At 36.9% G+C, this 26,776-nt stretch overlaps 1 protein-coding gene across 1 annotated transcript; it reads left to right on the forward strand.

Moving 5' to 3' along the window:
• Window positions 1-578: 578 nt before the first annotated feature.
• Window positions 579-10,951, forward strand: KCNV2 (potassium voltage-gated channel modifier subfamily V member 2). The gene is made up of 2 exons (XM_051987106.1): window positions 579-2,425; window positions 10,255-10,951. Exons 1-2 carry the CDS (start codon window positions 1,025-1,027, stop codon window positions 10,534-10,536), a joined length of 1,683 nt encoding a protein of 560 aa, XP_051843066.1. The 5' UTR covers window positions 579-1,024; the 3' UTR covers window positions 10,537-10,951.
• Window positions 10,952-26,776: the final 15,825 nt, after the last annotated feature.

Consider the following 26,776-nt stretch of genomic DNA (forward strand, 5'->3'; position numbering starts at 1 on the left):
TATGACATAACACAGCATGACATTTCAAATCCTATCTCACAATGACCCTGAGCTCAGGAGATCTGCCTTCTGTTTGACACTACAAAATAGACTAAACAGTTGTAAATCAAACAAAATATGTTCCCATTATAATTTCATTTTGACTGAAACTCAGAAGCAAAAAATGCTCAATGGAACCCTTAGTGTAGACATTTCACAGTAAGTAGAGTCAGGGAGGTCATGTCAAGACTAATATATAATTTATGATTAAAAAAAAAGTCCTGCACAGAGTAGAGTTAAATCTCCTTTATGAACTTCCCATACAGAAAGCTCTTTGCCTGAAATGGAAATTGGTTAAATATAAAACCAATTTATAAATGTGTTATTACTACTATGAGAATAGCGAATGCTACTTAATCCCATAACAATAATAATAACAGCTGACACTTTAAGGTTTTATAAAATGCTTTATGTAAAAGATATCCCCACCCAAAATAAAAGATATCCCCACCCAAGCAATCCAGTACACTATCAACCATCTTTTTTATTTATTTATTAGCAAATTGAATCTCTTTAGAGACCTGATGGATATCGTCTGTTTTTATTAGCAATAATCTGTGCCTTTTTCTCCTGATTATCTGAAACAGATTTAAGGCAGCATAATCTTTCACGTCACAGAAGGAGAGGGACTAGTGGAAACAGGATAATAGCCCATAAATCCCTTCCTCTATCCACATGCAGCACTTGTCAGCAAGATTAGAGCAGTCAACTTCAGTTATTAACATGTGTCCAGGCTCCCTGAGAGCTGCTCCAGTGCCTGTTCTCAGAGGTTTCTAATGGAGAATGAGGTAATTGGGGCTACTCTGACTTCTATATAGGGTTATATAAAGATTCTATATATATATAATAGATTCTATATAGGGTATATGGGGTGACCCAGAGAAGAGGTAAATGAAATAAGTAGTTGCTTACTCTGGCCCAGTGAGGATCAGCAGACAACTCGGGAAAGGAAAAAGGGAAGTGAAGGGGAGAAAACCCCAGCATCATGTGGAAACAGAATCGAAGAAAAGAGTCTTGGAGCGGCAAATCCTGGGACACAGCCGAGATCAATCCTCTAGAATGTCTCCAAGGAGAGGACCAAACAGGGGGAGGACAACACCGGAAAAGTGTCTGCTCCGTGGGGGCATTTTCTCAGGTCAGTCTTCCCCCGTGGCTCGAGAGCAACTATAACTACTTCATTGAGGATGAGGATGGTGAGGAGTTGGAAGAGTGGGAGAAGGAGTTTCTAGAAGAGAACAAGCTGGAAGGTGCTGAAGTAGCTCCAGAGGCTCCCAATATCCCGGGTACTTCCTCCACGCTCAATGTCAATGTGGGGGGCCAGAGCTACCGCTTGGACTATCGAGAGCTGATCTGCTACCCCAAGACGCGTCTGGGCCGTCTGGCCACCTCCACCAGCCGCAGCCGCCAGCTAGGCCTATGCGACGATTACATGGCCCAGGACGACGAGTACTTCTTTGACCGTGACCCTGCCGTATTCCAACTGGTCTACAACTTCTATTCCTCTGGAGTGCTACTGGTGCGGGACGAGCTGTGTCCACGCAACTTCCTGGAGGAGCTGGGCTATTGGGGCGTGCGCCTCAAGTACACCCCGCGCTGTTGCCGCATCTGCTTTGAGGAGCGACGGGACGAGCTGAGCGAGCAGCTCAAGATCCAGCGGGAGCTGCGCGCCCAGGTCCAGTTGGAGGAGGCCGAGGATCTCTTCCGTGATATGCGCTACTTCGGGCCGCTGCGCCGCCGCCTCTGGAACCTCATGGAGAAGCCCTTCTCTTCGGTGGCAGCCAAGATCATCTCCGTGGCCTCCAGCTTCTTCGTCCTCATTTCTGTCGTGGCGCTGGCCCTCAACACCGTGGAGGAGATGCAGCAGAAGACAGAGCAAGGTTTGGGAGGCGGAGATGTGCACCTCATTCTGGAGCACGTGGAGACGCTCTGCATCGCCTTCTTCACCCTGGAGTACTTGCTGCGCCTGGCCTCCACGCCGGACCTGCAGCGCTTCGCCCGCAGCGCTCTCAACATGGTGGATCTCATCGCCATCCTGCCGCTCTACCTGCAGCTGCTGCTGGAGACCTTAATGGGCGAGGACCAGGCCAGAGGCAAGGGATCGCCCCGGGAGCACGACATCGAGACTGTGGGCTGCGTGGGCAAGGTAGGCCAGGTGCTGCGCATCATGCGCCTTATGCGAATTTTCCGCATCCTCAAGCTGGCCCGCCACTCCACAGGGCTGCGGGCCTTTGGCTTCACGCTGCGCCAGTGCTACCAGCAGGTGGGCTGCCTCCTGCTCTTCATCGCCATGGGTATCTTTGCCTTCTCAGCTGCTGTCTATTCGGTGGAACACGACGTAGCCGGCACCAATTTCACCAGCATCCCCCATTCCTGGTGGTGGGCAGCTGTAAGTAGTTGCCTTTGTTCTCCATGAGGCTTATTTCCTCCATTAGCCTTCTCCTCTTCCTGATTCATAGCATTGTGAAGCACAAAAGAACTCTAATCTACCCTTCCCCTATCTTTTACAAATGAGATTGTTGTTGTTTGTCTTTTGTCCTCCAAGAGGACTGTGCCATCAGGGAGGTGATGCCATGACATGCAAATGAAGTGGATTCAAGTGAGGGTGGGCTGTGCAAGGTCACCTGCTTCACTTTCCCCTCCAAAGCCATCTGGGTCCAGCAGCAAGGCACTGGAGGACTGGAGATGGCACTGCATGAACTAGGAGACCCTGGCCTTTTTAAGCCAAGATCTTCAACAGGTCTCAGTTTGACCTACCCTCCCACTCAATGATTAAGGCTAGGTAGCAACTAAAGCAAAAAATCTTCTCTTTCACTTAGTCCCAAAAAAGAACTAGATAAATAAATAGGAAGCTCAGAAATTAGGGAGATGTCCAGAGTCGCATATCTAGTAAAACTGAGATTCAGGATTTGAACTCCTTCTTGGCTCTAAGTCCAGCAGTCTGTCCACGATGACATGCCACACTGCTTTTCTCTCCCTTCAGTTTTTATCCTTTATTCCTTCTGCTGTGTCATCAACCTCTATAGCTGTTTTCTTCAACCATTAAGCTATCCTCTTCCTTCCTGAAGCTCTCCTATCTTTCTGTGCCCTGCTGATCTCAGCAATGGCTTTGGGGGTTTTGTCAAGTTCAAGTAGTTTGGACCACATTCAGAATATTGTTTCCAATTCTGGAGACTAGATTTTAGAAAAAGAATTGATAAATCAATGCATACCCAAAAACGGTGACTCTATTCTGATAAGACCCCAAAATATTATCATATAAAGATTTGTTGAAGAAACTTAAAATCTCTAAGCTCTAATGCTTTGGTGTTGTAGATTATTGAACCTGTCTGAGTCTTAGTGACCCCTTTGGAGGTTTTCTTTGCAGAGATACTGAAGTGTCATTTCCATCTCCACCTCATTTTGCAAATGAAGAAACAGGTACTAAGGGGCAAAGCTGGGATTCAAACCCATATCCTTCAACTCTATCCAAACCTAATGCTTTCCCCTCTGTTATCACTGTTTCAAGCTGCCTCTCCTATTCTGTCCTTGCTATAACATCTAACTTTATGGCTTAAAAGCTTAACACATATTTCTTTAGCCCATTTTGGTCCCTATCTGTGATTTCCTTTGAATATGATGAGCTCCTCCTGTAAAAAATACTCTTCTCCAATGTATTATAGCAACTCTTGTCTTAAGAGCTGTTTGGGGTCACTAAGAAGTTAAGTGACTTGCCCTTAGTCACAAAGCCAAAATGTGTCAGGTAAGTCTTAAACCAAGGCCTTCTTTACTCTGAGTTCAGTCCTCTATCCTTTATGCCATGTTGCTAAGCTATCTGATTCTGAATAAATGTAGTTTCAGTGATCCATATAAGTCATATCTAAATTTCTCTAGGGTTGTAGTTATTTCATGCAAAATAATCAAAAGTCTTTATTATAGGAAACAAATTAGACAAATTGAACTGATATACTATGACTTGCTCCTTTAGGGAAGGAAGAAAGAAAAGTTTCATCCAGCTGTGTGATATAAGGTAGTAGAGGGCAAAGATTCCATTCCCCCAAACAACTAAAATGTCATCTTTAAAATAAAACTCCAATTTGGAGGCATGGGTACATGTTTACAAAATATAAAATCATGGTACGATTCCACTGGAATAAATATGAAAATGGATACTCCCTTTGTTCATACGCCATATCTCGTAATGCTTCTTGATTCTTGTCTGTGGATGTCTATAAATCTTTTTAGTTTTACTCATTGTAAGGGACCCCACAAACAACATGTGAAAATCAGTCCCTTTATTTTTTATATTACTTTTATAAAGTTTGATATCTTCTACTTTTATGCCATAATCATTTCCAGATATAGTACTCCAACTCATTGTACAAAACCAAGTACTCTGAAGTCCCTCAGGACTTCATATCATAAGGACATATGATAGCTTATTATCTAGGACCAAGATTTGTCATTAACAATTACTGAAAGTTTGTTTTCTTTTTAGTGTTCTTTTCATTTAGATTATTGCAATTGTATATATAGTCTTCTTGGCTCTATAAACTTCACTATGTATCAGTTTATACAAATGTTTCTTAGAATTTTTCATGTTGATCAGTTATTTACAGCATATATACAAATAAATATAATAGAATATTATAATGTAGTAATAAATAACTACATTATAATATTCTATTATATTTATTTGTATATATGCTAATGCAATAGAATAGAAGAATCTTCTCCCAAGTAGTAAAGATAATTCATTTCATGCTGACTATTAAAAACTGAGTCTTAATTATCCCTATAATAGTGCATAAATTCTGTTAATATACAATCCTGATGATTTCATTTCCTCCTCTTCAGCAGGATGTATCAAGTTACCCTTGAAATGCAGTGCATTCAAAGGTACTATTCTTTCCGATTCATTAGAATCATTAGATTCTAATTTCCCATTCATTAGAATCATCATCACAATTAAACTGGATGAATTATTTGTATTAATTACTATCCCAAATATTCCCACTTCAGGTCTATATATTATCTATAATCAAGATCTGGAAATAACTCTGAGTCATTCTTTTTTACACATGGACTCAAAGATTCACCAATACATAGGCATTCTATATAGAAGCTGCTTGATCAGAACAAACCCCTTAGTTGTCAAAATAAACTAAGTAAACTATTTCTTCCCCCAACCAGAACATTGTAAAAAGTGAAACTCAGAGTAAACTGTTGCCCCCAAATAAATAGACATTTCTACTACTGTGAGCTGGAGATACAGGATTACAAAATCTTAGAATATTATACTTGGAAAGGGCCTTAAAGACATTTTCATCCTCATTTTAAAGATGAGGAAATAGAAACCTGCCGTTCCACTCTTTAACAGAAGATTATTTTCCTGTCTCTGGATACCCTTCAACTCTCCTCCTCCCTCCCCGCCCCCACCTCCGCCCCGCTCCCCAAAAAAAAAAAAAAAAATTCTCTGTTGTCAGCTACTGAATTCCTAAAAGAGCAGTGTTGGGATGTTGGCCTTAGGCATTAGGAAAAACTATCAAATGAAACATTCCTCTTTCCTACTACCTTACCTTGGGAATGTCAAATCATGTACACACAAATATATTCCCCCCAAGGTTACACTTGCTTCATAGACATTCATCTAGAAGGGAAAGAAATCAATCTATTTGTGTACTTTAGTTTATTGGAGTTATTTTAAGGCCCTACAGCATAGGAAGTAGGGAACTGACCTAGAAGAAAAGACTGGGTTTTAGGTTCTACAATTGATATACTGGCTGTATGATCTGGTTCAATTCATTTAAACTCTTAGAGCTTGCTAAGCCTGGAAGATGCATTAACAGAAGGACTCTTTCCACTTAAGAATTCATTTTATCAATGAAATTACATCTCTTTTTTCCTTACATAAATTAAATAATATTAGCCAAAACTAAGATGGAAGGAATTGAGTGTTTCACCAAGAAGGAAGAAATATAAGAACTTTTTATCCTCTCATTGGACTTTCCAGAAAAATAAGATGTGTTTTGAAGTTGTTCCAGAATCCTCTTCATCTTTTGGTGGCATGGATACATTAACTTTTTTTTAAAAGAAGAATGTAGTATACACATTAAAGTTTTAAAGCTAAATGTTCTGCAAGTGGGTGATTTTATCCTAGGAGACTTTTTTTTAAAAAAAATACATTGAGGAAAACACTCCTCTGGATGGATAGGCAATGGATAGGTTTATGGGATGTCACATTAGCTGGTAGACTTGGTTAGCTCAATTGTTTTTTTGTCATAAGAGGAAGGAATTATTGAAAAGTAACTGATTTTAAAGAAATCCATAGTATTTATATATTATATATATGTACATATATATATATATGTATGTATGTATTAGTAAAAAATGTTTAAAAAGCAATAGAGCTACATAGCAAAACATTTTCCCCTTAGACCATAGCAGAGCAAATTAAGAAATTGAATGTAACTATGTTACATTTGATACTGTTTGAGTGGTCTAGATTGGTTATAAGAGAGTTGTTAAGAATCCCCTTTAAATTGGCCGCAAGTTTTAAGAGTGAAAGAATTCATTCATTCCCAAATTATTAGTTGCAAAATGAAAGTTTATTGTTAGATAGAAATCAATTTACGAAGACACTGACTTCTATAGTGGCAGCTCTATTGGAAAATGGAATTTTGCACTGAGAATGCAGTTCTCAGTGAACAGAAAGTTCTGGCAGCAGAGGGAGCCACCAAGGTCCATCTGCAAAGACTTTAGTTGATGGAAGTGTCTTGGTGGGGCCTGAGACAGCTTGAGCAGAGCAAGTCAGACCTGGTGGGAGCTAATGGGTAGAGTCCCAAGTTGACTCATCTACAAGCTGGGTTTCAGTTTGTGTTGGAATTTGAATTGAATAAAAGATAATTGAATGGGGTTGAAATTCTTTTACCCAGGACTGAATCAGCCCCACCTAGATAATAGAATGAAACTGTTTGTCTTGTTTCCCTTGGGTGGGGTTCCTCACTGAGGCAGAGTTGAAGGAGATTTTCTCTTTCAAGTTTTAGAATTTCGGGGTCCCTTCTTCACATTGATGACCCTTTTCCTTCCCCTTTGCCAAATACTTCATATCTTGAGCAAAGGAGGTAACATTCTCAAAGACATACCTATGTGCCCTTCCTGCATGTTTTTTAAAAGAATATTCTGATGTCTTGTGGAATGAATAATGCTGATTTGCTCATTAATGTAGCTATTGTTCTTATTATTCTTTTATTGAGAAGGAATCTTGAGAAAACTTTAAGGTCTCTTCCTGCTCAGGATTTGTTATCTCTTCCCTCATTCCACCAAAACGCTCTCATTCTACCAACATGCCCTCATCCTGGCAAGGGTAGAGGAGCAGAAAATGGAAACCAATAACAACAAAATCCTTAAATGGAATTCATTTTTCTCCATCATTGTGTGTGCTCTGGTTCCTTTGGAAGGTCCCATTATTTGTTCAAAATTTGTTCCTCTAGACAGCCAGGATAATAATCAGATGCCAGAGGAAGAGGGAATTGGAAGGATAATGAAGGCATCAGTTTAGAATGCCTTATTCATTAATGGGTCTTATGATTCCAAGATGGCACTTCCAAATCATTGGATCATGGATTTAAGTACAAAAAGAACTTTAGAGGTTATTGTGTTATCAATTCCTTTGTTTAACAGAGTAATATAGACCTGACCAACTCCCAAACTAACGCTCTCTCCACTGTACTGTTCTAGATATCATGTCTGTTTGCATTGCTTCCTGTCAGTAAATAGCCTGGTGCTCCTCCCTTTGGTAAATATGTAATTTCTTCCAGGATGTACATGTTATGACTATAAGGCAGAAGTTTTTAACCACTTTTTGTGTATCAAGGACCCTTCATAAAGATAGTATTTTTTTAAATTATTTTGCCAATATTTACAATTGAATAAAATGTTACATTTCAGTTGGAGGTTAGTAAAAACAATTTCACACATGCTCTAAAATTCATTTGGGGCTTTTTGGCTAAGAGCCAATGCTATAAGGAAATGAAATGAAATTTTAACAAACATACTAGAATTTATTCACATGGAAATGTATATCATTTCCCTCAAAATAATGGTATCAGGAAAACATAGTTTTTCCATTAGGTATGTCTTTTGGGAAGTTATGATCATATTCTGGAGCACATCCAATGTGTACTCTCAATGACAGCAGACAATTGCCAAAAGTCACTTGGAGAAATTGCTGGTCAATAACATTGATATAATTTCTAGAAACGATTATAATTTATTCTGAGGCTTCATTTCTAAAACCTAACCTTAGCAAGAATCAATGTGAGTGATCCATGCAAGAAAGGCATCAGCGAAATTTATCATTAAAATAAATCAATTTTAAAAAATAAATTAATTGAGTGGGTAATGAGCTAGGTAGTATCACTTGAGATAAAAGAAAAAGAGATGTGTAACTATAAAATAATTATATGGCTTTATGGGTATATAAGCTCATAAACTGTTCTCCAAGGCAGTTTTTAAAATGTCCTTAGCAGTGAATGAGAGCATTATGAAAGTAAGTTTATAGCCTCTCAAGGAGGCTACTATGAAGGAGATAAGACCCATTCCCATGTTTAAGGCCTAATATATTTGTTCTAAAAATTCAAACACAAACAAACAATGTGTCTACTTGTATTTATAAATGATCCTCAGTTGACTGAGAAGTGAACATGCTCATCAAAAAAATGAGCCATCAACCTTCAAAAAGTTTATTACTGACTCCTCACTATATAGAAAAACAAAAATTATTTTGCTTTTATTGTACAAAAACTGAATTTGACCACCTTAATGCTTTAGAACAAAATTGGATTTTTATCCTGTATGTAGTGTTCAATTGGCTAGGATTTACTTTCTTATGGACATTTGGAAAACTGCCAGAGGAAGGTAACATTCCTACTTGTGAAACAAATAAAATAGGGAAATATGTGAATTTTAAACAAAATCATAAATTTCTACTTTATAGGGTGATTTAGCCACTATTTAGAAGAGGCAGTCAGTTTTCTCAGGCTCAGATCTTAGAACTATTGGCCCAAATCCAGGTCCAGCCCCTGCTTACACAAGAATTCACCCTGTAGAATTACTTGGTGCCATCTTTGAGCCTTCTAAATCTCAATCTTGATGAGAATAATATTGAATAGCTCAGTAAAGGAAGGATTTTTTTCCTGTGGAAAGGAAAAGAAGAAATAATGCATAGTCAAGAAAATCTGAACCTACATTAAAGTCAAGCATTAATAATATCCTAATTAGCATCTGACCACCTGGAAAATGCTGACCATAATTAATAATAATAAATAATGACCATAATCAATCAATTAATTGATGAAGAATTATGAATTAATTATAAAATAGTTCTCATGCATTACCTACTATAGCCCCCTGTAAAATGAGTCCACAAGTGATGCTAGAAAGGGAAGTGTTTTGCCCTCTGTTATAGATGTGTTAAATACTAATTTGGCAGCTTGGCAAATTAGTTTTTTAGCAAAGAGATCTGATTAGTGCTATTCTATCTCTGATGGGAAAGTTAGGCGGTTCAGTGGACTACTAGACCTGAAGTCAGGAAGATCTGAGTTCAAATCCAGCCTCAGATACTTACTAGCATTGTGACCCTGAGCAAATCATTTAGCCTCTATCTTTGCCAAGAAATCCTATCAGCAATATTGACATAATGTTTTCCATGGGGTTGTGAAGTATTGGACACGAGTGAACCACAATACTATTCTTTTCATCCCAAAACCAGATACAGGGGCAACTGGGGATGCAGTAGATAGAGTGCCTGGTCCGAATCTGTGGAGTCAGAAGGACCTGAGTTCAAATCTGTCCTCAAACACTTAGCTGTATGATCCTGGTCAAGTCACTTAAACAAAAAAAAAAAAAGTTGCATGTTGCTATACTTTTCCTTCTTACCTCATGCTTTATAATAATAATAATCAAAACACTGGACATTCATGTAGAATTTTAAGGCTTTCAAAGCATCTTGTGGTACATAGAGAGTTCTAGATTAGGAATCATCATCAGACCCAGATTGCACTCCTTCCACTGTCTCTTCCTAATTATGTGACCTATGCCAAACAATTTCATTTGTCTAGATTTCAGTTTCTTCATTTGTAAAATGAGAGATTTAGACTAAATGACTATGGTTCTCTTCTTCCCATACATACATCTTCTTAGCTGATAACTTTGCTTCTCCCTTTATTTTTCCTCTAGGTGAGCCTATCCACAGTAGGTTATGGAGATATGTATCCAGAAACTCACCTAGGTCGGCTCTTTGCTTTTCTCTGCATTGCATTTGGAGTTATCCTAAATGGAATGCCTATCTCAATTCTCTACAACAAATTCTCTGATTACTACAGCAAGCTGAAAGCCTATGAATATACCGCTGTAAAGAGGGAAAGAGGAAAAGTCGATTTTACCAAAAGAGCCATGAAGAAAATGTCTGAATGTCTAACCAATAGCATCACCCATCAGATTCCAAGGCAAGGGAGTTAAATTGCCAAAAAAAAATTTCTGTTATCTGTGGACCTTATTTTTCAAGTGAAAACCCAAAGGAGACCACAAGAAGAAACCTGGAAATAAGTTTCAGAAGACACAGTGTCCTAAATGTTCTGAATTCATTTTGATCTCATTTTTTTCTTTTGAAAGATGGAAAACTTGGCTAGAGGCACATTCATCATAAAAATCCCTTTCAGCTCTGTCAATCAATAGCAATGAATCATTTTCAGATCCTTTTTAGAGCCGAACTTTGATTTTTTTTTTTGTTTGTCTCCCATAGTACCTAGCTTAAGCAAACAGCAGGTGGTCAATAAATATTTGTGGAATTCAATAGAATAGAATTGAGGAGGTTAATTTTATTTTAAGAAAAACTTGTTGCTAATCTTTGGAACTCATTGTTTGAATGAGCTTTGTGTCAGCTGTCTCTCTTAAGTTTATAGAATTAAAGAGAACCTTTGAGATTCTTTCCCTTGATTCCAAAGATTCTTTCTTTTGAAATTTATGCGACCTAACCTATACTAATTTCTAAAGGAATTGTAGTCACCTTCTTCCTCTTTAGACTTCTATTAGTTGGTCATCATTGGCAGCAAGTCAAGATCTGTATCAAAGGAGTTAGGCTAGTCTCAAATCATTTTTTACATAAAGTCTGTCTTTTCACCAAGAATGGAAATGTAGAAAAATAGAGAGGAGTTAGCAGGAGGAAGAAACTTCCTCTTTCTAATTTGATTCCTCCAAATAAATATTGATAGTGGGGTCCTCTCAACTATTTCTCCTGCTCCTAACCAATCCCCAGAAATCAAGACTAAATTTATTTAGGTCAAGTAGAAAGAATATTTATTTGGACAATGTACTAATTAAGCTATCCAACACAGAGACAATGTCCTATTCAAGCTTTGGAAATTATTCTCCCCTGCATTTCTGCAATGTGTGACTGTACGAAAGAAGTTTGAATCTTAGTTATCATTCATCCATCTTGAATTTCACAAAATAACCATATGCCTGAGAGTACTATTCTGTAGTGGATAGAAAATTGGTCTTATAGTGAGGAAGACTTAAGCTGTACTCCTAACAAAGAAAGAAAGAGAGAGGGAGAGAGAGGAAAGGAGGAAGGGAAGAAAGGAGGAAGAGAGGGAGGGAGAGAAAGAGGAAGAAAGGAAGGAAGGAAAGAAGGAAGGAAGGAAGGAAGGAAGGAAGGAAGGAAGGAAGGAAGGAAGGAAGGAAGGAAGGAAGGAAGGAAGGAAGAAAAAGAAATATATATACAGATAGCTATGTACATATATATCTATCCCTACACACACACACTCCATCTGAGCATGTTACTTACCCCTTTGGGATCTCAGGCAACTCTAGAAAACTCTAAGTTACAGAGCAGGAACTGGTAGAGTAGGTTCCTCACCAGGAATTTTCTTTTCTTTTTTTTCTGAAAAAAGCAGGTTTATTTAGGAGAAGAGATTATAGATAAAATGAAGGGATACAATAGATATGAGGAATGGTAAATATGAAATAGAGTTGGGAGAACATAGAAGGGAGTTTTAATAATCAATGGTGGAAAGGGCAAGTTCCCTAGTGGAACTTGCAATTCACCAGGAGAAAGGAAATACTCCATGAGACTGAGGCATTCTCTTAGCCACGAGTTTTCTTTTACCCATGAAATCAGCAATCTATACAAAGACACTTAGCTGGATTAGAGAGCAAATCAAAACCCATCTTTAGCTTAAAGCAAAGATTTTTTAATAGTATGTGTATATGTGTGTATGGGGGGTGATGTACCACTTTTAGCAACCTAGTAAAGACAATGGACTTTTCAGAATAATGTTTGTTTTTTAAATAATAATTGAAGGAAATGCCCAATTTCAATTATACGTTAATGAAAATAAAGATCTATTTTTTACATCCCAATTTATAGACTCCTTCAAATCCATAGATAAATCCCTGACTTAGAGATTTAGAGAGTAGGGTTATATAGCTAGTAACCATCAGAATCCAGATTTGAACCTAGGTCTTTTGACTTACATTCTATCCACTCTATAATTCTGCCTCTCAATAAAAAATATAAGCCTTCATAAAAACTGATGCTAAAAAAAAACCTCATGAATAGTCCCATTCTCACTTACCTGAACCCCAATTAGGCATATAGAATAAAGAGAGCTCAGTGAAAGGTTCCTTCTAAGGAAAGGAAGTGTTTTTGTTGTTGTATCTCTAACATTTAGGAATACTTGATACAGGTAGGCATGTAATAAATATTTGCTGAATAAAAGAATTCACTTGGCACTCAGCAATTTTGATCACTATTATCTAAGGGTACAAATTTGCCAGATATACTACACTTGCCTTTTATATGAATACTAAGCACACTTGCTTCCTTTCCTGTGCAAGCTAATTTTACAGTACTCAAGTCCTGCATGTAACCAGCTGCAATTTCTCTGTACGATTCACATACGAAGAGATGTTAGAGTTTTAAAACACAAATAAAGAACAGGTATACTTGCCTTTGGGGGTTTATCTCTATTATCACTGAACAGTCATTTTATGAATTTGAATCTGACTCCATGCCAGATGTGAACATAAAAAATGGCAGTCATTATTGTACAAAATTCACAGAATCATGGGACAAAAACTAATCAATCCTTCCAAAAGTATTCAGGGTGTGTGTGTGTGTGTGTGTGTGTGTGTGTGTATAAACATATTTGCATTTAAATGTATGTGTACATATTATACACAATGTAATATATATGTGTGTGTGTGTGTGTGTGTATAAATATATACACATTTTTTTATTAAGTCCTCATGGGGATTGTTAAGTGAAACAGTGATGGAAAATGATCAGGACCAGACTCCCAGGCTTTGACTCATTATCAATCACCACCACTCTCTTTCTTGGTGAAATAGAGACATTATCAATCAGACCCTTCTCTGGGATTAAATTGAGTGCTGACAGAGAAGCTGGACATTTTTTTCAGAAGCATAAATTTTTCTAGACCATTGGCATAGCCATTTGATAAATGATTAGTCCACTGCATTCTGTGATCACCTTACTCTACTAGCCCACAATAATCCAAAAACTTTCCAAAGAAATATGGTCTAGAAAGAAAAACACTGAATTTGGAGTAAATTGCCCTGGGTTCTGATTCTGCCACTCACTAGCTGTGTGATACCTCAGGCAAGTTACTTTTCTTGTCTTTGAGCCTCAGCTTACTCATTTGTAAAATAAGAATATTAGACCAGGTTATTTCTAAAATTCCTTTTACTCAAAAATTAATAATCTATGTTCTGCTTTTTTGTCTATAACGGGATACCAGAGAAACACTAGCTTATATCCTCTAGCTAGGTTTCTGCAATAGGGTTATAAAATGTGAAGTATCTTCCTACAAGAGTTGGTATGAGAGTCTAGAATTTGCTACTGTCCCCATCATAGTGGTTTCTGCATTGCCAATGCATTTACTCAAGCAGGATAGGCCAGTGATGACACCTTCTTCAGCTGTCACTGAAGAATTAGCAAAATGGTACTTAATCCTGGTCCTCACCCAGAAACTGGGATGAGGTTCCATGGTGATATATGTAATCATAGGATTATTGATGTGATTTCTGGAAGGGACTTGAACAGATTACCTAATCTGACAGCAGTTCTTTAGACACGTCATTTTTTTGTCATCTTTTCCTAGAGACAACTGGAATCCAGAAGAATGTTGTGTTCAAGGGTCCATAACTTTTAATGAATTGAGGCTTAGGAAATAGAAGCCAAGGTTCTTATATTATGGTTATTCCACTCTGATCATGCTATTCCCTCCAGACCAGAACTCCAGGAATCATGTTTTAGAGGGGCTTAAATCCTCTTTGAAACTCTTGTCCTAAGGCCAAGCTGTATTGATTGATGAGGGCCTACTGTATCTACTGCATTCTTCCAGTGGTTCTCAAAGTAAAGTCCAGAGATTCTCTGGTGGTCTCTGAAACCCTTTCAGAAGGTCTGCAAATTCAAATTAATTTTTTTTCTAATATGGTAAATATCTATCAATATAACCCACATAAACAAAAATTCTTCAGACAGATCCTCAATAGTTTTTTAAATAGTATAAAAATAATGAAAACAAAAGTTTGAGAACCACTGCTTTAGACCAATTCTGGATTGAACTTTCTCCTTATTTCCACCTAGTCAATGGATCGATCCAATTACCATCTCTATGGCTTCCCAGACCAAAACACTCTTCCCTAGCCACCACTCTCTTTAATATAATGTAAGTTCTTGAAGGGCAGAGACTCTGACTTTTGTATTTGTATCCCCAGCACATGGCACAGTACCTGGCACAGAGTAAAAATTTAATAATAAACATATTTTCATTGATTTATTGATCCATTAGTACAGGGGTTAATACTAGCTCTCTCTAGAAGTGGGATGTCCTTGTGATGTCAGAAATTACACAGTTTCAATGTTATAATTCTTAAGCTATTACTCTCACTCAATGAGGAGAGCTAAGCATTTTGAGGACACCTTAACTAGAGAAATTAAAATTTGCTGTTAGAGGAAGAGGATTATATTTTTCTATCAGCTGAGAGATGAATCAATTCACAACCTGGTGTGGGGAATGGGGGGGAGGGGCAGAAAACAAAGGGGAGTGAGGTTTTCACTCTCTCCTCCAAAAGTTCTGAGCTCATCTGTCACTGTTTGTTTTCATACTTAACCCAGGGTGAGAATGTGAAACCAGGACTGGGGTCTGAAACATCACTCTGTCTGGGAACCGCTCATACCTACAAGAGAAGGGAAAAAAACCCAAACACTTAAAGCCCCATAACCTGACCCTCTTCTTACCACCTCTTCCTCCAGGCCATTTATCTCATTAAAACATAAGGGTGCTCATGGGATCTTTAGGAAAAGGGGACCAATTTCATTTTTCACACCTTTGGAAATTAAAAGTCTTTTCTGAAAATAAATTTCTTTGCTCTTTAAAGCAGTTAAAGAAGTAAAGAAATTATTCATGGAGGAGTAAAAGAGATGGGTGGGGAGGCAGGGGAAACATGGAGAAAATACAGAGCAGAGAAAACAAGAGATAGAAATAAGAATTAGGGATGGAGAAATAAAGGGAGAGATAAACACTTAAAAGCAGAGGGAGGGAAGAAAAGAAATAGGGAAAAATGAAAGCGAGAAAGGACATAAGGTTTGTCATTATATTACTGACATTTCCTATATAGATATCTTGTTCTTAGAATTATAGACTTAAAATGATAAGATTCTTAGATGTCATCTAGTCCAACCCCTTCATTTTACAGATGAGGAGACTGAGGCTTGGGCAAGTTAAATAATTTGCCCAAGGTCTTCTAGGTGTTGTGACAGAGGTAGAATTTGAGCTTGGCTCAAAATTCAGGCTTCTGATTAGGAGTGGAGGGAGAGGAAGATGAGGGAAGAGTGGAAGGAAGGAGAGAAAGAGGAGAAGGGAGGGCAGGACTACAAAGTAGCTACTATAGTCAGACAAGGCCAAAACAGGCCAAGATTTTGACTTTGGACTACCCTTTCAGAAGGAACTGCAAAAAGTGAACAATAAAATTTATGAACAGGAAAGAGAATGTGAGAAGCTTCCAGCTTAGGGTTACTTAATTCAGTGGAAATAATTTGGAATCTGGAGTCAGAATTCCAATTCTGGGTCTGCCACTTTCTCTGACATATTGGTCATTCTTCTCATTTGCCTCAGTTTCCTCTCATTGGGCCAGAAAGGAAAATCAGCTTGCTTCTTGTTCCACATCATCCCTCTCTGAACCTCTACTACCATCACTCCACAGCTTCTTCTCCTTGGAAGATAATACTACCTGACTGCATCATTCTATATGAGTCCAGTCATTATCATCTGCCATCTTCCAAGCTATTTTCCCCACCTTCTTCAAAAACTTGGTTCATAATCTTCCTTTTCATGCTTCATCCTTGGTGACTCTAATACCATTTCTAATGGACATTCTGACCTCCAAGTTCATCTACTGGGTCTCTCCTCCTCCTTATCCCCCATGAGCTTCATCTCCATTTTATCTCAACTCTAAACAAGGACTGATTACACTTTAGAGCTCACTATTGTTCCATCTCCAAGATCTCAAATGCTGAAATTCTCCTCTATAATCAGAATAGCCTATTTGTTAATCTCTGATATTGCTTCCACCCTAGTAATTTTGGTCTTTGTTTTCCCAACCTTCCATCTTTTGTATTCTCCATGTTCTCCCTGTCCATTACCATCTATGTTTTGCTTTCTCTTTTCTCCCTTCATAGTCTTAGCAATGCATAAAGTTAGACATTTCAAGAAGGGATTGTACTTCCTCTTGGATTGTCTTTCTTTCTTATTTTTTTCTCTTCCTACTCTTCTAATAAACTGTCAGCCTTGCCCTAATCTGCCTTATTCACACTCACCCCCAAATTCCAGGGGAAATATGAATATGTTGACAAATGCATGCTCTGTGGCCTCAATTGGATTATAACTGTTACCAAGCAGTCATTTCATTCTACTCTGACTTATTTTCCTTCCCAGAATGTCTTTTCCAAACCTTTTCTCTTCCCAGGAATTAATACTCAACCCCTAACTTCTCTCAGCAAAAGACCTCATCCCACTCTATTGGTCATCTATTAAGAGGTCTCTCCATAACTTCCATAGCTATCTTCCATCCTTCATAACTAAAAATCTCTTCTTTAACTCACTCATCTCTCTTTCCTTGCTCTAAACTTGGAAGATAAGATTGGCTACTTCTTTGCCAATTTAATAAATTAAGTCCCTCAGGGTTTGGGGCCCAGAGCTGGTATGGAGCTCAAAGTTGTAAGTCTGATTTGGAAAGTTCTCATTCATGTGTAAAGGAGGAGATCAGTGTCAATTGGTAAGCAATTGGTAAGAGGGCCTGGATGTGAGATGAAATTGAATATCATTGTCCCATTCTTTCATACTGAATTTTTTCTTATTTTTGCCCCCAAACATTCAAGAATATTTTAATTGTCCCTAGCTTTCCTCAATATCCCCAATTTATCATTTTATTATTAATTACATCATGTCCTATTATCATACTGCTTTCATATCCATATTCCTCCATTTCCTATTAATGTTTTTATCTCCTGAACATGTCTTTTCAAAAAATCAAATCTCTTATATTAACATGTTAAATTAAGACTCCATTTTACTTTGGGAAATATCAGCATCATCTTTCATTTTTCAAATAGTCCAATAATCCAATGGAACTATGAATTCATTAATGTGGGTTCCCTCCAATGATTCAAATTACAGACTACTCATGTCTGACCATACTGTGAGACTCTTGTTTATGTCCTCCCATAAAGGTATCACAGGAGAACAAACCAACATTTCAAGAACCTTCTTTAAGTTCTTTTCATGTTCTGGGTTGCCCATGGAACACATGGACTGCCAGTCAATCATTTTTCTCTCTCCCTATATGCCTAGGCCATCCTTTGTCTTGGTCCTATATTTCTCTATGACATCCTTTATTCCACTTCTTCGTGATTCCCAATTAGACTTGTTGGGGTCTATATATTAAAACAATCAGTTCATGGAATCATAGGATCATAAGTTTTAAGCTGCAAGGAGCCTCAAAAGCCATAGATTCTAACACTCTCATTTTAAAGGTGAGAGAACAGAGCCAAATAAAGAGGTTAAGTGACCTGCCCACAATTACAGTTTTTAGAAAGTGTCTGAGGCTAGATTTTTAATTCAAGTCTCCCTGATTCCAAGTCCAGCTTTCTATCTACTACATTATTATGTCTATATCCATAATAACTTGGAGTGGGGGAAAGGGAAGAAGAAAATGACAGGAAAGTGAGAAAATTGGAATTGTTTCCAATCTGTATCCCAAAAGAAATGTCACATTTTCTATCTGAGATTAACCAATGAAATAAAACAATGCAGTATTTATTTGTTTGTTTGTTTTTTTCCCTTTCTAACCTTGGACATGAAAGCAATCCTGCCACAAGTTTGGGATTTAATCAGATAGCCTGAGAATCAAGCTCTCTGCTTCTGTATCAATGTCCAGAGGTAGGCCTTACCAACTCAAAGGAAAGTATGATGGTTGATTTTTTCAGATCTTTTGGAGTGTGGGGATCAAAACAATAGAAAAACAGTTATGGACATGGCAATTCTTACTATCTCCCTCTCATGCTCTTCCATCTGCTTTCTCTTATCCTCAACTATTTCCAGTTTTTATCCAGTTTTGGCCTGCCAAGCCTACCACTACTTCTCATTATGACTCTAAAAAGAATCATGCACATTAAGCCTAGTAAATAAAAAGAATGATAGAGTAGAAATGTTCTAAAGCATATTTCTCTGATCTCTGCTCTGTCACTAACTGGTTGCATGATCTTGGACCAGTTGCTAGATTTCTGTGTTTCAGTGACTTCACCCATCAAATGAAGATGATTTTAACTGTTTCAGAAGATTTCTAGGAAGAACAAATCTCTTATATTTTAATGCTAGCCTTTAGAGGAGATATAAAGAAGTTTTCTAAAAAGGTTCCCAACTTCAAAAAGGGGACAATCTAGTTGGGGAAATAAGAGCTGGGAGGAACCTCATAGGCCATAAAACCTCTGCTCCCAGGAATAACTGAGAAAACTGAGATTCAGTAAAGTTAAGTAATTTGATGAAGGTCATAAAGGTAGCATCAGGTAGGACTTGAACCCAAGACCCCTGATTCCAGAAAGAATTTTCTTTCCATTGTATCATACTGCCTCTTGGTATTAAAAAAGGGAGGGGAGAGTTATATAAGAAGTAAAGTTATATATGAAAAGCTCTTTGAAAAATGAAAAAAAATCCTCTAAAATGTAAGCTATCATGATGATGATTGAAGCTTAGAGATATGGCCCCTTCCCACACAAGTGCCTAAAAGGAGATGATTTGGAAGAAAGACAGGGGTCCCTGATAAAGAAAGGAGAAAAACCTAAGCTCAGATCCAGTCTTCCAGTTGTGTGACACTGGACAAATCACAACTTCTATCAACTGTAAAATGGGAATAATAACAGCAACTTCCCCATGTGAAGATTAAATAAGATATTTATAAATTACTTAGCATGGTACCTGGCATATAGGAGGTGCTTAATAAATGCTTGTTCTCTTCCCCTTTATTGGGAAAAGGAGCATCAAACCAAGTTAAGCAGCTTTGTTGGCTCTTGTAATGTAGAAACACAGCAGCTGACAACAGTACTCTAAAGCATCTACATGCACTCAACCAATACAAGCTTTTACAGAGCAGCTTTGTGTTTCTTGGATAAACTCATAAGTCCTGGTTTGGTGGGGAAGGGAGGGATTTTTTTAAAGACCTCCAGAAAAAAATTGTCATAAATGGCTTGGAGAGAAAAAACTAAATGGTACAAGAGGAGGGAAAATAAAAAAGGAAAAAAAAAACAATTTTTCTCATTTGCTTTCAAGAACTTTTTTTCTCCTGAAAAATCATCTCTTTCTATGCTTCCCTTCTTTTTCCATAAACTCCCTGCAGCACCTAGTGTGGTAATTTCATCAGGTATTTACATAACCTTTATTGACATTTTCTACTCTGTAGGGTAGAAATGTCACAATCAAGAGCTTTTTCTTGGCTTGACACAAACTGAAGGTTACAAATGGATTCACTTTCCTAAGGAAAAAGGCTTGATTTCTTTTGAAGTAATGATTATCTGCTTATTTTTTTTTTCTCCTTCAAACTTATGTAGGAAAGTGATGAGCCAAATTTATATAGATATAGATACAGATATATATTTCAAAAATATATTTTTATGAGCACTTCATACTTAAGTATTGCAGGATCTTGAAGTAAAACGTGCATGTATTTGAATGAAAATTATCATCTGCATTATTATTATTCACTCAACAAAAATTTATTAATAGCAATGATTATCATTATACAATTATAATAAATTATATAAGGATTGAGAATTTATAAATAATGATTTAAATATGATAATTCTGATCATATTTTGGAACCAAACTTATTAAAACATTTATGTTACTGATGTAGAATTTATTATTAATTTTAAAAACTGGATATATTCACAAAGAGTTCTTAAAACTCTCCCATCTCAACCCTACAGATATCAAAGGCCTAGACAGACAGATTTGGATTGTTACCAGATTTTGAGAATTGTCAAGTCTTTCACATTTCTAAATTTCAAAAGACCTAGATCCTATCTTTAGTATATTCTTTGCCCCAAATCTTCTCTGACCCTTAGGGCAGGCCTACCAGATAGGTCTTTCTGGCTCATAAGACCTAGAGATGAGAAATCTCCTGTGATTAAAAATAATCATTTTGTAGATGAGAAATCTAAAAGTTAAGTAAGTCATCCAGTCACATAGGTAGGACACAAGAGAATCAGAATTTGAACCCAGTTCCTCCAATTTCAAATGCATTGTTCTCTATACTACACCCTGGTAGCTTTTATCCTATCATTCTAGTACTGCAATAGGAAAAACGCTACCACCACCACACTGGTTTAGAAGTCCAAGAATTTGGGTTGAAATCATAGCTTTGCCATTTACCACCTGTGTGACTTTTAATACGTCACTGAACTTCTCTGAAAGTCCATTTTCTCATCTAAAATTATTATATAAATTATATATCATATATTTATATGTTACATTGTAAATATATATTTGTATATTTTATAACTTATATAATATAACAATATAATGTAAAAATTATAAATGACTGCTAAGGCTGTAAATTCCCAGCTATAAATATCCTACATTCTTTCTAACTAGCCTGAAATTCTCATCAAAAAGCCATTCCCCTAGGCTACACAGCAAAAGCAAAGACAACCTATGCAGAAACTTATTATATTATGACAATAATATATAGAGATCCCTTTAAAGTTTGCAAAATATTTTATGTGCAATATTGCCTATTGTCTGAAAGGCATATTACTTGAATGTCTAACCTAGCCCTCTCTAATTAAAATATCAGTTTAAATTAATTTTTCAAATGAGCCATCATCTTGGAAAGCACAGAGAGTATACAATCTTACCTTCCAATGAAACAAATATTAGCTGTTTTGTCATTTTCTTTTACCTTCTCCTGCTCCCACACCTAGGGCAATTACTAAGTAGCACAGTGGATGATAAATAGAAGGACCTGAAATCAGAAAGACCTGAGTTCAAATAAGGCCTCAGCTACTTACTAGCAATGTGACCCTGAGCAAATCACTTAACTCTGTTGCCTCAGTTTCTTCATTTGTAAAATGAGCTGAAGAAGAAAATGGCAAACCACTTCAGTATCTTTGCCAAGAAAACCTCCTGAATGGTGTCATAAAGAGTCAGACATGACAGAAAAAAACAATGACCAAACCTCAGGGCAGGTCTAGAATGCATTTTCACCATAGTTTTGTCTGTTAAAATCCTGTTTTTTTCTGTCAGAATCAGTTCACTTCCTTCATGAGGTGTCTTCCCATTCCTGCTGCTGGCTATAAGGTCTCTCTACCTCCTGCCCAAATTTCTTATAATTCTCCTTTGCCCCATCACACTATTTTTTGGTTATACTTACTTGTGTACATGTCATATTCCATGTCTTGAGGGCAGGAATTGGGTCATTTTTAAAATTTTTGCACATCTAACAAAGATATCCTGTACAAAGCAGATAGTTTATTAACGCTTGTTTTATTTGAGTTCAATTCCCTTAGAGCAGCCAGCTCTGCGACAGGGCAATTTCTATTCATTAATATAGCTATGAGATCATCTTGAAAAGAGGAGCACAGAACACACACATAGCTGGAAAGGAAATCCAGAGGTCATTTTATAGATAAGGAAACAGAGATCCACAAAAGAGAAGTGACTTGGGAGGGGGACGTATGTTGGGAACCCAAATTTTGCCTGGGACCTACCTCAGGTAGAATGACACAGAAACAAGAAAGATTAAATCTTCAGGTCCCTATAATTAGTCGATCAGAAAGCATATTTAAGAATATTTACTATTTGCCAGGCAAATTTGCCAATTGATGAGTTCTGAGTATACAAAGAAAGGTAAACACGTAGTTCCAGTCTTCAAGGATTGTTCATTACAATGGTGGAGACAATATGCAAATTACTATGAGTATATAAGATAAAGTCAGGGTAAATGCCCCTTTTAGACTCAGTTTCTTCATCTGCAAAATGCTGGTCCCAGTCTTCTCTAAGGTCTCTTTCAACTTTGGATCTATAATCTTATGCACTTGAATTAAATGATTCATTTTCCTGACACTGTGACATTTTCTCCAGTGCTCCACTTTCCTCCCAGTGACACTCCAGCATTCCCCAGAAGGGCTAATCCAGTGGAAAATGTACACCTGGCAAAATCTGGTTTATAATACAAAGAGCCACAAGGTCAGGGAGAGTTTTAATAACTTCCTGTCACAGTGTTCTTAGAAACCTGGCTCTCTTTGAGATAGATAGAGAGATAAGAAAAAGGAAGTTTTTTTTTTTTTTGTTTGTTTGTTTTTTTTTTAAAGGACACAAGAAGGAAGACAAATGCTCCATTTATTCTTGCTTTAGTGAGAAGGAAACTAAACCAGAGAATTAAAGCTTTTTTTTTTTTTTTAATCTTTGGGATTAACACTATATGCCCTCAAAGAGGGCTGCTCCCCTTAAAGATAACAAGAATTAACATGAGGCCATCAGGATAGACTTGGACTGCATCAATCAATTAAAGTCAGACTTGAAGATCTAGAGATCTCCTATCTGCTGCACAGTGAAGAAGGCAAGATGGAAAGACCATGTGAGTCTAGAAGTCAGAAGACCTGGGTTCAAGGCCTGACCAAATTACCTGAATTTAAGGTTTGCTTTTTAACCCTCAGCTTTTCTTAGACAAGTTGAGGACTCATGACACAGCATGAATTTGAAGTCATAGATCCAAGAGATAAATTTTACAATCATCTCTTTCATTTTACAGACAAGGAAACTGAGGCTCAGGCAGATTAAAGTGCCATGTCCAAAATCACATAGTAAGCTATCAGAGGTGAGATTTGAACCCTGAATCTCTGGTTCTATGCTCTTTCCACTGTACCACACTGACTTTTGAAATTTGCCCAGTGTCACAAAGTGGGTTAAACTCAGTGATCCTTAAGATCCATGACATCCCTAAAATTCTAATGATTATCAGCAGCTCATATAAGTCCTCTAAGATGATTTGTCTTACACTAGGAGATGGGATGGGGACAGGAGGTAGGAAGCAGGGTTAGAGTGCAAAACAGTTTACAGAAGATATTTTTCTTCAAACAGATTTTACCATACACAAAAATGGGGTAGGTTTTAGAAGCATTGCAAAAGAATCTTCAGGAAATTGTGATTGACGAGTTGTCAAGATTTCTAACTTGTGCAAATGAAAATTGGGAAATGGAAAAAAATAGGGAAGTTGCAAGAAGGTAACTTGATTGAGAGTAAATGTTAATTCTTTGAAGAATTCATGACCTTGTCTATAAGTAGATCAGAAAGCATTTTTAAGAATATTTCCTATGCGCTGGGCTCTATGGTAAGCTCTGGATACACAAAGACAAACACGCACACAGTACCTGCCTCAAGGATCACATATTCTAATGGAAACTACTTACAAATTACTATAGCTATACAAGATATATTGAGTATAAATGAAAGATATTCTGACTTGAAGGAAGAGAATTAACTGTGATGAGAAGCAGCAAAGCCTGGAGTCAGGAAGACTCATTTTTCTGATTTAAATCTACTTTCAGACACTTACTAGCTGTGTGATCCTAGGTCATTTACTTATTTGCTTAATTTTCTCATCTGTAAAATAGCTGGAGGAGGACATAGCAACTACTCCAGAATCCTTGCCAACAAAATCTCGAAAATGGGATCATTTTAGTCAGAATAATTGAAATACCTCAACAATAATTTAAAAAAAAAAAGAAGAAGAAGAAGAAGAAGAAGAAAGAGAGAGGGAAAAGGATATAGGAAGGAGTACCTAAAGGTAGGATTTGAGCTGTGTCTAGAAGGAAGCCAAGAAATCTTCAGTATCATCCTTGTTTTGTCTATCTCACTGTGTTGTTTTAACTAAAATGCTATAATATATGTGAAAGTACTTTAAAATTTATGAAACTACTGAATAGGAGAGTTGTGAAACCTGATTCTTGTCCTAGCTAAAGAATAACAAGAGCTTCTTCTGTGCAAGACATTGGTCTTACCTGCCTATGACATCCAAGATGACAAACTAATCAGGTCTGCCCCTCCCTATCAGACTCATGGCCTCATCCTGCCTCAGCATTACCCTAAAACTTTCCTGATGTTCCCTGAAGTTGGGAAGATGGATATTCAAATATGGTCTCAGACACTAACTAGCTGTATAATCTCTTTCTTCTTCAATCTCCTCAAATGTAAAATAGAAACAATAATAGTTATATATCTCCCAGGAGTGCTGTAAAGTTCAAATGAGATATTTGTAAAGTTCTTAGCACAATGCCTGGCACACAGTAGACATTTAATAAATATTTGTTTCCTTTCTACTGATTTGAATATACTTTGATTTTTTTCCTAGTGAAAATAAATAATTATTGTGTGAATAGTAGCATATATTTATGAATATGAACTGAGGGTATAGGTCTATACATAGTGTAAACCTATCTGACCAAAACCAAGAACTAATCAATGTAGTAGTCTAGTATTCAATAAGCTGATGAGTATAATTTATTGGGATACAGCTTCCTAGGAAGCCCAGAAAGCAGTTTAGCAGTAATTGCACTTAAACCAACATCTTATACATGTACCAAAGTAAACTTCATGTTGATATATGACTAACTATAAAAAGTAAAATCATGAAAAAATTAGAAGAGAATAAAGGAAGTACCTTATGTAGTAGCTATGGTTAGGGGGAGAACAAGTACTGAACAAGAAAGAGACTTCTCTTTCATAAAAGATAAAACAGAATTTCAAATAAGAAAAATTAAAAGCTTTATTCACAAACAAAATCAACATAGTTATAATAAGAAAACAAAATCAATATAGTTATAATAAGAAAAGAAACAGTTGGGAAGAAGTTTTGTAGCAAGTATCTTATAAAACAATGGCATTCAACAAATATAAGGAATTGATTTTAAAGAAAATGTAAACAAAGGCCAATCTGTAATGTTTAAGAAGTCAAAGGATATAAATAAGCAGTTTTCAAAAGAAAAAAAAAATCTGAAAGAATGTTCCAAATCATATAATAAATAAAAGTAATGCAAATTTAAAATTCTATGGAATTTTATCTTGCGCATGTGAGGCAAAGATGACAAAAGTAAAAACTATTGGAAGAACTTTGGGGGTTGGGGAGAGAAGCACATTAATTCATTCTTGGTAGAGCTATAAAGGAGTTTTAATCATTCTGGAAGACAATTTAGGATAAAATTGAATTTGAAGCTACAAGATGTGGCATTTCCCCAATACTACCTAAAAAGATATCATTTGGAGGCAAAAAGAGTCAGGTCCCTAATGAGGAAAGCAGAAAGAACTAAGTCCAAAAACAGCCTCAGACACTTACTAGCTATGTGAGTCTGGAAAAGTCACTTAATCTCTGTTTGCCTCAATTTTCTCAAATGGATAACAGTACCTACCTCCTAGTATTGTTGTAATGATCAAATGAAGTATTTATATAGCATATAAATATGTATTCCCTTCCCATGTCCCCAGCCTTTTAGGATACTCTAGGACATTACAAAGGGCATATATGTTCGGGTTTTAATGGCTCAGAGTGAGTATAAATAGTGATTGTTTCTGTTCCAGCTAGAAACTCTGAGGTTGTCTGCCTTGCCCAGATTTATTCTTTTGTGAAGGCAAACTAAGCCATCTTTTGTCTCCATTCTTACCTAACCTTTAATTACTGAATGGCTGTTGCCTCAGACAAACTGGGAAAGATTTAGCTAAAAAGCCATTGCCATTTGTGTTGACCTATGTCTTGCCATTGGACTCAATGACTGGAGGAGAGAGTAAGACTAATGACTTTCTACAATCCTGTCTCACTTAATTTAATTGAAATTAATATTATCCTCATCAAGAAAGACAAAGAATAACTATAATCAGAACAGTTCTAGAGGAGAAATCTTGCTATGTATGTATGTATATATATATAATATGTATATATATATATATACATATATATATATATATCTTGATCAAAATGATATATATAATCTTGATCATATACGAAACACACACACACACACACACACATACACATACACACACACACACACACACACACACACACACACACACACACGTAACTCAAAGAGCCTAAAGAGGATATGACATGAAAAGCTAAGGATAAG

This window comes from Antechinus flavipes, chromosome 1, assembly GCF_016432865.1.
Source record: "Antechinus flavipes isolate AdamAnt ecotype Samford, QLD, Australia chromosome 1, AdamAnt_v2, whole genome shotgun sequence".
Classification (NCBI taxonomy): domain Eukaryota; kingdom Metazoa; phylum Chordata; class Mammalia; order Dasyuromorphia; family Dasyuridae; genus Antechinus; species Antechinus flavipes.